This window comes from Fukomys damarensis, unplaced genomic scaffold (genome assembly GCF_012274545.1).
Source record: "Fukomys damarensis isolate Sample0158 unplaced genomic scaffold, DMR_v1.0_HiC HiC_scaffold_16, whole genome shotgun sequence".
Lineage (NCBI taxonomy): Eukaryota > Metazoa > Chordata > Mammalia > Rodentia > Bathyergidae > Fukomys > Fukomys damarensis.
The window spans coordinates 81,704,821-81,715,880 of NW_022900928.1; the positions used below are offsets into that span (position 1 = coordinate 81,704,821).

At 44.8% G+C, this 11,060-nt stretch overlaps 1 protein-coding gene across 8 annotated transcripts in view; it reads right to left on the reverse strand.

Moving 5' to 3' along the window:
- Spata19 (spermatogenesis associated 19) overlaps positions 1 to 10,803 on the reverse strand; it is a 42,650-nt gene extending 31,847 nt beyond the window's left edge. For 5 of the 8 annotated variants that reach the window (XR_783862.1, XR_783855.1, XR_783865.1 and 2 more), the window contains exons 1-6: positions 10,620 to 10,801; positions 10,390 to 10,446; positions 9,321 to 9,413; positions 9,065 to 9,156; positions 6,966 to 7,043; positions 6,354 to 6,429 (exon numbers count right to left, since the gene is read on the reverse strand). Coding sequence is in view for 3 of the 8 variants with exons in the window: in XM_010642007.3 (XP_010640309.1) it covers positions 6,363 to 6,429; positions 6,966 to 7,043; positions 9,065 to 9,156; positions 9,321 to 9,413; positions 10,390 to 10,446; positions 10,620 to 10,697 (465 nt within the window). In the remaining 5 variants the exon portion in view is untranslated. Of the gene's footprint in view, positions 1 to 5,126; positions 5,330 to 6,353; positions 6,430 to 6,965; positions 7,044 to 7,755; positions 7,948 to 9,064; positions 9,157 to 9,320; positions 9,414 to 10,389; positions 10,447 to 10,619 lie in introns of those variants that run through there. The other 3 variants (XM_010642007.3, XM_010642020.3, XM_010642028.2) reach the window with 3 other exon arrangements.
- Positions 10,804 to 11,060: the final 257 nt, after the last annotated feature.

Genomic DNA, 11,060 nt, shown 5'->3' on the forward strand with positions numbered 1-11,060 from the left:
TGGTTATAACTGATATGTACTGACTTATTGACATATTATTGGCCTTTTGTTGACTCTTTTTACTTTTTCACCTTCTCCTTTTAATTTCTTGCCTTGCCTATTTGATTTGCTCTGTTGGGCCTCATGGTGTTGCTGCCTTCATTGTCTTTTTCTAGGATCTTGTTTAGAATTCCTTGTAGTGCTGGTTTGGTATTCATGTAGTTTCTCAGGTGTTCTTTGTAGTGGAAGTGTCTTATTTCCCATCCATTTTGAAAGAGAGTTTTGCAGGATACATCAGTCTAGGTTGGAGGTTGTTCTCTTTTATTACTTGAAATATCTCATTCCAGGCTCTCCTTGCTGTAAGGGTTTATGTTGAAAAGTCTGCTGTGATTCTGATGAGCTTTCCTTTGCATGTGATTTGTTTCTTTTACTGCTTGTAGTATTTTGTTCTTCTGTTGGGTTTCTGGGATCTTGATTATTATATGTCTAGGTGTAGAATTTTTTTTATTGTGGCTAGTTGGGGTCCTATATGCCTCAGTTATCTGACTGTCAAATTCTTCCCCTCTGTTTGGGAAGTTTTCTGTCATTAATTCTGCCAACAGCTTTTTAAAGTCATTTGTATTTTCTCCTGCTACTTCATGTATTCCTATCAGTCTTATGTTATTCTTCTTTGCATCATCTAGGAGTTGTTGGATCGATTTCTCATGATCCCCTACTGTTTTTAAGAGACCTCTCTTTTCATGGTCACTGACTGCAATCTTATCTTCTATATCTGAGAGTCTTATCTTCGCATTCTTTTATTCTGTTGCATACACTTTCTATGGAGTGTTTAGTCTCCTGGATATCTGTTTGAATCTGTTTTATGGACTCTATTTCTTTCCTATGTTGGGTGTTTATTTTTTCCATTTCTTTCTTATGCTGGGCCTTCATGGCTTTTATCATGGTCCTGAGCTCCTCTATTTTTTTGTCAGTTTCTGCTCTAGAGTCTCAAATCACGACTTCCATTTTGCTCACTATCTCTATGCTTATCTGGGACATTATTTCTGTTTTGAATTTTTCTAGAGCCTGATTGATCTGTTTTGTTACTTCCTGTGCTTTGAGTTCAGGGTGTCCTGGTGGTTCACTATCGGCCTTTTCATCCTCATTTGCCCTACTGTTTGCCATTGGTGAACTGGAAGTCTGTCTTTGTGTCTTCCTTAAGTGTTTTCTCATTTTTATTTTTGTTGTTGGGCTGTCCTTGGTTTAATCTCTGGGTTATCACCCAAATCTTCCTGATATAGTTGTGCCCTAGCTTCTAGGTGGTCTCTAATGACCCACAGACATTCTCATCTTCATAACATCAGAGAAAACAGCTCATCAAATCAACCACACTCCTTTATCCCAACTGATACAATCAGCAACACATTAAGATCAAGCACAACTTGGAAACTGTGGTAATCACTAGTCTATCACCCTTAAACCATTTGAATTAAATTGAAATCAAGAAGCAGTCCAGAACATGCCTGCAGTGAACAAACTTTTCAATACAGTATATTTACAAGACAGAGCTAGGACTCAAGACCCCTGATCTCAGTTAACTGATGGCTGAACCCCATGATGCAGACTGACCTCGGGATTCAAGGCCCAGATTGAGTTCCCTAAACTTCTGAATGGTTGAACTCCACACTGTTCTACTACAGGTTTACCACGCCCTTCCTTTAAAGATGTTCAAAGTTGGGAACTCAGAAAAATACTCTTTATGACCACCTCTGCCTCTGCAGAGTGGGTCTAAAGACTGGCACAATCAGGAGGTCTGAGAGTGGGGGGGGGTAAGGGGAGTTATGGGGGTTCAGGGGCCCCTGCGTGGCTACCTTCTTGGTGCTGGAGCAATGGCTGCTCCAGGTGGGAGAGGGAGTGGCTCTCCTTCCTGCTGTAGAACGGGGCCCAGGCTACCTTCCTGGTGCTGGAGCAATGACGGCTCCAAAATGATTTTTAAATAAAAGCAAATCTCTACTTTCTTCTCTGATTAGGGTGGTTCTCAATATATACAGTACTTATAGTAATGAGAATTTTGAGATAAATTATTAGTTTTTAATTGAGTTTATTGGTGCTTTTAAATTATACAGTACAGTTACATTCATCATTGGGATCTTGTACCTTTACATGACAGATCTTGGTTCCCTTTTTTTCCCATACCCCTGCCCTCCCTTCACTCCCTGCACCCTCTCCTATTTACAAAGACTTAGTTTCCATTTCTCGTATTTTTTCTTTTCCTTTCTTTCCTTTCCCTTACCACTTCCCCTACACTGTTAGCCCTTTTCTTCTTATTTTAAATTATTAGTTTTTTAAATGTATTTCCCTCTGACAAAATTAAATTCCCATTGGGGCAATGACTGGCTGGGTCTTATTTACTGCTGTATTCCCAGGGCCTAGCCTAGGGTCCACACATGGTATAGCACATGGTTGAAAAAGAAAAGTTTAGTGCCGGGCGTCGTGGCTCACGCCTGTAATCCCAGCACTCGGGAGACTGAGGCAGGAGGATCGCTGTGAGTTCGAGCCTACCCTGGGCTACATAGTGAGTTCCAGGTCAGTCTCAACTACATAGTGAGACCCTGTCTCAAAAAACCAAAAAAAAAAGAAAGAAAGAAAATGAAAAGAAAAGTTTAGAGTTCTAACATTGCCCACTGATCAATGCAACTTTGGTTAGGACTCAGCCTCCTTAGTCTTATGCTTTTTCCTCTCCACCGGCTGCTTGGATTAAACACTTAGATACATTTAAAGTGCTCAGGCAGGACCAGGCACCCATAGTGTGTGCTCAGTAAACATTAGCTCCTTTCTAGCAGATGCTCAACATACTTGAATGAGACTTCCAGTTTCTCATTTGATTTGGAAAGAGCTAGGAAGTCATTGCTCCCATCTTCATAATATAAAAAAATAAAAAAGCTGAATAAACTGAAACAGATCTTCTTGGAATCATCACAGATTGAATTCACAGGGAAAACAGCCAACCTGAAAACTGGAGAGACAGACAGGTGGCTACAGAGAGTTGCAATTTCTTGGAGCAGAAGTGTGAGAGATAAACCTCCTGGGAAGGCACAGCCAGGGTTGGAAACCCTAACCTGTGACAGCCACCTGCCTAGAGGCTGGGTGTGGACAAGCGTGGTGTTAGAAAGTCCAAGAACTCGGCTGTGGGGCCCACAGTCATAAGTGCCACCACCAGGAGCCCTCCATAGTCCTCACAGTGGATACTGAAGAAAATGCCCCTCTTGCTTCCAAGTTAGAGGGGAAGCAGCCATGTTTAATTATGCACAGAGCATTTTGTTCTTCTAAGTAGAAGTCTACCCTCAAGGGAGACTGTTTCTCCAGAACCTTCCAAAAGAAAAGGGAAATACTCTACCCCAGTCTGTCCTCTCTAATGTTCCTGTCTTTGCTGGGGCTAGCAAGAGTGGGGAGAGCTGAGAAGCCCTTGGGAAAGTCACATCCAAGGATGCAGGCTCAGTGAATACTGAGACCTAATTCTGGGACCGTGGAATATTCACCTTTCTCACTTGCATTGCTACAAAAATAGGGCTGTTGTCTAATAACAGCAGAGGATTGCAGCAAAAAGAATGCAATCCTCAGACTCTGTGGAGTCTCTAGGGAAATCCAAAGGTAACAGAGGAGCAGGAACAAGGTCATCAGAGGAAATCTTAGCTTACAGCTACAGCTACAGCAAACAGTACACAAAGCCTGTCCTAGCCAGGTAAACATAAAGCATCCCACTAAAGGCCTATAGTCTTCAGTTCCTTTACCTGGTTCATTATATCAGCCTTTAACACACACACACACACACACACACACACACACACACACACACAAATTTACAAAGCATGCTAAAAGATAACACAGCAAAGCCAGCATCAAAACAGGATCCAGTTACAGCATATGGGCTAGAACAATCCAAATGGGAATTTAAAAGTACTATGATAAATACACCAAGGGTCCTAAGGGAAAAGGTGGACAATGTCCAAGAGCAGATGGTAACATAAACATTGAGCTGGAACCTCTAACAGAAAAATCTAAATGAAATGTCAGAAATAAAAAATACTGGGCTGGGGATTTATCTCAGTGGTGCCACCAGCTGATTCACAAGCACAAGAACCCAAGTTCGAACCCCAGTACCAAAGAGAAAGAAATGAAAAATACTATGCTGAGATGAAGCCTGTCCTTTAGGAACATCAGAGGACTGGACAAGGCTGAGCAAAGAGTCAGTGAGCTCTGAGAAGTAATCATAGAAGCAGGGGGGCATAGCTCAGTGGTAGAACATGTGCTTAGCATGCATAAGGCTCTGGGTTCAATCCTAAGACTGAAAAAAAAAGACACCAAACTAAAAACAAAGTGAAAAAAAGTAGAACAGAATTTTGTAGCACAGTGGGCCAGTTTCAAAAGATGAAACATATATGTAGTGGGAGTATCAGAAGGACAATACAGAGATAAAAGGGCACAGAAATATCCAAAGCACAGCTGAGAATTTTCTAAAATTTAAGACAGTTACCAAACAACAGATCCAGCAATCTATGACCAGTCATATCATTCAAGTTGCAGAAACTCAAAGACCAAAAAAAAAAAAAAAAAAAAAAAAAAAAAAAAAAAAAAAAAAAAAAAAAAGTCTTAAAAGAAGCCAGAGTAGAAAAACAAAAAATCTTTAGAAGAGCAAGGATAAGAATTACAATTTCTCAGAAACCATGCGAATAAGAACAGAGTGGAGTGAAAGAAAATATTTCCAATTCAGAATTCCATATCCCCTAAAATTATGCCTCAAAAGTAAAAAAAAAAAAAATAGGGATGTTCTCCAACAAAAAAATTTAGGGTAACTGCCACAAGTACATGTATACTTCAGAGAGAAGGAAAAGGGTATGGCCCAAAACTCTAGTCTACAAAAAGTAAGGCACTGAAAAAGGAACAAGTGGAGGTAAGACAAATACATAAAGCAAATCAACACAGTTCTCCAGGAAGTCCTCTTGCATTGCCCACAACAGCATCCCTCCTAAGGATCCAGGAACACCAGCACTGCCTTCATCACATAGTGCTAGAACGGCCTGTCATCTACCCCATAGGCTACCAGCCCTGTGTACCAGGCTGGCAAGGCACTCAGTATTACAGGAAAAATGGGAGGGACGGAGGAGGGGTGGCATCTGCACTGACACAGGGGCAAGTTGCTAAATAGTGCGTCTTTTTATTAGCAGTTCAGCAAAGGATTCCAGGGCTGCCTCTGTAGCAGCACAGGGCTCACCCACTGGCGTCTCTGTGCCCAGGTCTGGGAACCTTCAGGTCAAGCTGGAGGCGGACTTTTCTCTGACATAGGCTGCTCCTTGACCTTGAAGGTTTCAACCTGGGGAGCAGAGAAGTGCCCAGGGAACACATCACAGAGCTGTGATGCTTCCCTCTCAGCCTACCATTCTCCATGTGCACGGAGCACGGTCTAGACAGCAGAAGACCCATGAAAGGAAAGTCAGGGCTGTGTTAGAACCTGGGATTGAAGCCTGGCTCTGCTCCTCCCCACCTCAGCAGCCCTTCCTCATCTCTGGGATATCGGCAAACAGGTGATGTCATTTACCATGTGCTAGACACCACCCCAAGACCATCCAAGGTGGACACTCCTGTTGTAGATAAAGACATGATACACACAGACATGAGGTAACCTGCCAGGTGCAGCTGTAGAGCCATGCCTGCTCCTTGGGCCTAGCCTCCGCCACCTATATAATGGTTGATTGTGAGCAAAGTTGCTTGTGCAGAAGCTGGTATAGAGGAAGTGCTTGATAAATGTTAGCATCACATCTCTATGGTCCTCTTTAGAGGCCAGTTATATGTAAATCGCACCTTTTACCTCCACAGTAGCCAACACCACCTCTCACATAGCAGGGTGGGCAACAGCTCAGCCTTCCACCAACCCAGAACCACATAGAGCACCACTGTTTATGACCCAAAGACATGAACATCCCCAGTGAATGGGTTCCAGCCTTTATCCAATCTCACTCCTGCCACTGTGATCCTGTGACTCAAAGTGAGGTCCATACAGTACTAGCAGCTCAGGAACTGTCAGAAAGGCAGACTTCTGGGTACCTCCGCAGCCTGTTAATCATGAGCTCCTGGGCCTACGATCCACCGAAAGGCACCAGTATCTGTGCCACCATTAAACAGTCAGAGAGGCCAACTGTAAGCCCTTATACAAATTTAAGGGATATGCTGCCAAAGCCTGAGGTAGCTGCCTCTTCTCCTGCTGCCCTGGCAACAAGCACAGGCCTCTCACTGACAAGGAAAGGATAAGCCTTAACCAGTTCCCATCCCAGCACTGCTTCTCACTGCCTTGGATGACCATCCTCTTGGCCCAAGCCTTCACCTGCTGGCTCTCTCACCTGTTGTTCTTAACAGTTTGTGAAGGAAGATCTGAAGCTTGAGTCCTGAGCTGAGTCACAGGTAAGATGGGATAAGCTACAGGGGATAGTAGAGAGGTCCAGGTTGGGAGAGGCTGCCAGGCGGCAGAACCCACCCATATCACACACCCAACCACATCTCGGAGGCAGGGGCTGGAATGGGCCACTCACACATGAATTATCACCACACTCAGACCTGTCAGGGGTCCTAGGAGGAAGCCCTCATCCCAGAGCCCTTCTATGCGTTGGCAGACACTGAGGGAGGCACAGGAGAGAGGACAGCAGCCCTGGGAACTGCTCACCCCTGCATGTGTGTGGTGCATGTTTCTTGGGATTGGATATGGACCCTTCACACTAAACTACATTCCCAGCACTCTCTATTTTTTATTTTGAGACAGGGTCATGCTAAATTGCCCAGGCTGGGCTCAAACTTGCTATCCTCCTGCCTTGGGTTCACAGAGGGCAGTGCCACTCCCCACAGCTTAGCCCTGATCTCGATGTTTGAAGGAACACCAAACAGAACATTGCTGGTGCAGACCCAGCAGCCACACTGCACAGGCCCAGTGGGAGCCAGGTTATTGCCCAGTAACTCACCTTCGTCTCACCTGCTCTATCCGATCTTGCATGACCTCGCCCATCACCTCACTTGGCACTTGGAAGATGCGGGTGTGGCTGAAAAATGCCATTCAGACGTATAGGTGCTGAGTCTCCTTCAGATGAGGTAGAACAAAACTAGCAGAATCAGGATGCCCCTCACTGTGACCACGGGAGCTGGTCCCTGCTCCTCTCATGAAAGGCTGTTTCACTAATGGGTAACCTGCCCTGAGCAGGCAGCTAGTGGTCCCGGAGAGTTAGGGAAATGGGCAGCACTCACTTTTACCAATGTCCAAAGGTCAGTGGCCTAGGAATTTTCCCTTAGGATGTCCTCCCTTAACTTTATGATCTGCTCTCATGTTTGCTGTCCTGCCATATTCTCTGGTTGCTTTAGAGAAGCATCTAAAAATTTTATTTCAAACAAGCTACAGGCACCTCCTGGCTGTTGTTTCTGCTTTATTTTGCCATGGCTGATTTGCTTTCTGCTCTCTGGTCCACTTTACATACTTTTCAATTCTATGTTCTGCCCTCCCTCAGGCCACCATCCTGTCCTCTGAATGCCCATGGCTGTGTCCACTGATACTTTCTTTCCCAGACAGGAAGAGAAGAGAGGCCTTGGAGCAGAAAGGGCACAGGGTTCTGTCCTCCAAAGCTCCTGCCTTGGGCCCTGTGTCTTGGTAGTGCCCTGCTCAGGAGCCAGTCCAAGCAAACAGTCTGCATGAAAGGGACCTTTCGTGAGAATTCAGCAGCAGTGCCCATCCCGTGTGACCCAGTTCTCAAAAACTTCTCAAAACTTGTTCATTTTCACATGCCTTGTCCATGTAGCTTACTCTAACTCTTTGAAATCGGGGGCTATATCTTGTTTTTTCTCTCCTGCTTCTTCCAAGAGAGTAATACTGGTAGATGACCAGTACTCATCTACCAAAAGGGTGCTATCAGTGCCATTTCACCAAAAGATACGGGATCTCTGACTGTGTCCTTACTAAAAGTAAGAGGAGAGGTTGTTACTTTAAAATCTCCAAAGAAAATCCAGAGTGCAAAAATTACTATGCTTAGATAATTGACTGGTTCCTAAAAACCTGTCTCAAAAGCTTCACCTAGTTGAACTATACAGCCAAGATTTAAAAAAATATTGAGAGATGACATGCATATTAACCTAGCCAAGGAACGTGACAGAGTTTCATACACAGCCACCTCAGATGAGGAAAATCCAGATTACGATCAACATTATTAACTTAAGGAGCCTGGCAACTTGATCCCAGGAAGGTCTCTGATTCCACCGTTATCGATCCCGCCCTGTAAGTAAGGACTGCACCTTGAATGTGCCTAAAATTTGGACTAGAAAAGATTAACCAGCAATGACCCAATATCTTGAACTATATCTCTTGAGAAACAGCCTCAAGAGAAAAGAGTAAAACCAAGTAGGGTGAAGGAAAACAAAAAGATGGGAGATGAGAGGACCTTGGTACAGTTTTGCATGAACTATTTAAACCCAGTCCCCCTAGCACCAGAACTCAGGAGCCAGAAAGGAAATGGGAAGCCTCCACCCAGCACAAAGGCAACTCCAGGCCCAGCTCACTCTGCCTGAAGACAGCGTCTTCAGATCCCAGAGAAATACTGGCAGGTGTGGACTGTGGCTTACAGGAGAGCTGGAAGCCCCCAAAGCCACCATCATGTGGCTCTCACAGAATTCTAGCTTTGGGAGCTGGAAACTGCCACACACCTAGCTGCAGATGAGGGCAAGCTTTTGCATTTTAAGAGCTTATTTTCTTGTAAGCTCTTTAAAGTGCAGTCATTTCTGAACAATTCAAGTACAAAAATAAGGGAATTCTGAAATATCAGAAGTGCTTAAGAAACGTAGAGCAAACCCAATTTCCCAAGCCCTTAAGACATTTTCAATGCAAGAATGAGCTGGGCTTTCAAGATAGCAAAATATTCCCTTAAGACCCCAAAGAAAGGCCAAGAAATTTCTCAGCCAAAGGAGACTGCATCTGGAGAGAAGAGGAGCCATAGGTTTGTGTTGGCTGAGGTCTATGGAGAGAGGGGCCTGTGTCTTTTCATAGGCCTCCCCCTCCTATGCTCAGGGCAAAGAGGTGTACCTCCATCTTATGAACTGGATTCTTGTTCTCTCCTCCAGGATCTCTTGGCTTGGGTTTGCACATAAATCAGCCTTTGAGAGTTGCTGTTTCACCTAGGAAATGAGGCAGGAATCCATGTGACTATTGGCCACTGTGGATGTGCCCCTGCCCCACCTCACAACAGCGGTGGGATGAGCCCTTGTTCAGCACCCTCAATGGGCCACCCTGCCTCTCCCCACACCCTAAGTTCCAGGGCAATTGTCTCAAACTCAGTTACCACATCTCTGGTCACATGTATGTCTTGGCCATGAGTGGGAGAGGAGTTGGTGGACATCTTCTCCTTAATGCTCTCGGAAGCCTCTTCTTCTGTCTGAAAGTGAGTAATTCCTTCTATGTCATTTGTCCTCCTCTCCTCCTTTGCCTTCTCCACAACACACATGCCACGTGTCTGTACACACATCCTCCATATCTCCCAGACCCTGCACTGAATTCTTCCATTGTTTCTTTTTGGTGAAGTCCAGCGAGCTCCCCAAGTCTCTGAACCTATCCCAAGGTATTTCTGAGACATTCTTGAACTGAAATCCCTCCATCAGGAGGCTTGGGAAGCCAGGCCAGTGAACAGTGATGCTGATAGAATAACACTATATAATAAGACAGGCCCTTGCCTTACCTCCATTTTTTTCCCCACAGAATGTTTATTCCAGAAGTGTATCAGTTTGTGCAGCTAGGCAGCTCCTGTTCAATGTATCAAAATGTTCTGTAACTATTTGAACTTCCTGCCGGCTCAGGAATATTCTGTTAGCTCTGCCCCTTTCAGGAATGTTCTATAACTCCACTACCTTGCTTCTGTGAGCATGCTTGCCCTCTATGCCTTCTAGGAATGTTCTGTAACTCCGCCCCACCCCCGTTTTAGTGAGCATGCTCCCCTCTCTGTAGATCCCTATATAAGGAGGCTCTCATTTCTGTTGAGGAGCTCAGACTTTGAGTATGAACTCCTCTGAGCGCCCTGGCATAAAAAAAGGTCATTCTTTGAGTGACTATCAGATTCTCGAGTCTTCAAACTGTGATAGCCATGACCCGGAGCTTTAACACTTAGCGGTGTCTCAGAGCTGTGACACTTGTCTGTGACACTGAGCTGTAACACTAGGCTATAGCGCTGAGCTGTTCTGATTTGTGACAACAATGTTAATGCATCCCTTACCTGGACAAGAGTCCCAGGGTCCCCTGGGACTCAACAGTAGACAGAGTTCCCTGGCTGTACAGAGAGAAGAGTCGAGATCCCCAACCTACATGAGATCAATTGTCTAGAGTTTGGGGTATCTGAGTCAGAGAAGAACCTTACTCACTTTTTTCAACCAATGCTCTACAACAGATACAGCCTCACTTTCCACAACTTCAATGTCCTGGAACAAATTGGTAAGTTAATGACCTTAAGAAAGCTAGAAACCCAGCTCTCCCTACCCACAGTGCTCTCATCAGAATTTAGATATTGTAAGATCTCTCTAAAGTGCAGTAAGGTGCACAGAGGGAAAAGATAGGTGAGAAACTATTCCATGTAGCTATCAATTCTGCTTACCGAGCTAGTCTTTGGTGGGAAGGGGAATCCTACACCTTTCCGGGCAAGAATGTACACAATCCATGTTGTAATTATCATCTTCGAATTTATACCAGCCCTTCTTCTTGGCCTCCTTCCATTGAAGCTGCCTGAGAACTCTATGGATCAGGGAGGACAGTGAAGGGAGGTGTGTCCTGATTGGCTGACCAGTGATGATGTGACAATGACCTCCCTTAACCTCCAGGGTCAAAGAAGAGATGGAAAAGAAAGGTCCAGAGGTTTCTGCCTTAGTGTTGATCTTGGCTTGGAAGTAGAGAGGGCAGGAAGTAAGGATAAGCTACTGCAATATGTGCCCAAGTAAGGCACAAAGGGGACGCCATCCAAATTATAGAGAATCTCAAGGCAGGAGCAGAAGGTGAAGTTGATGGCTGGCCACCTGGTCCAGAACAATGCTGAAGCAAA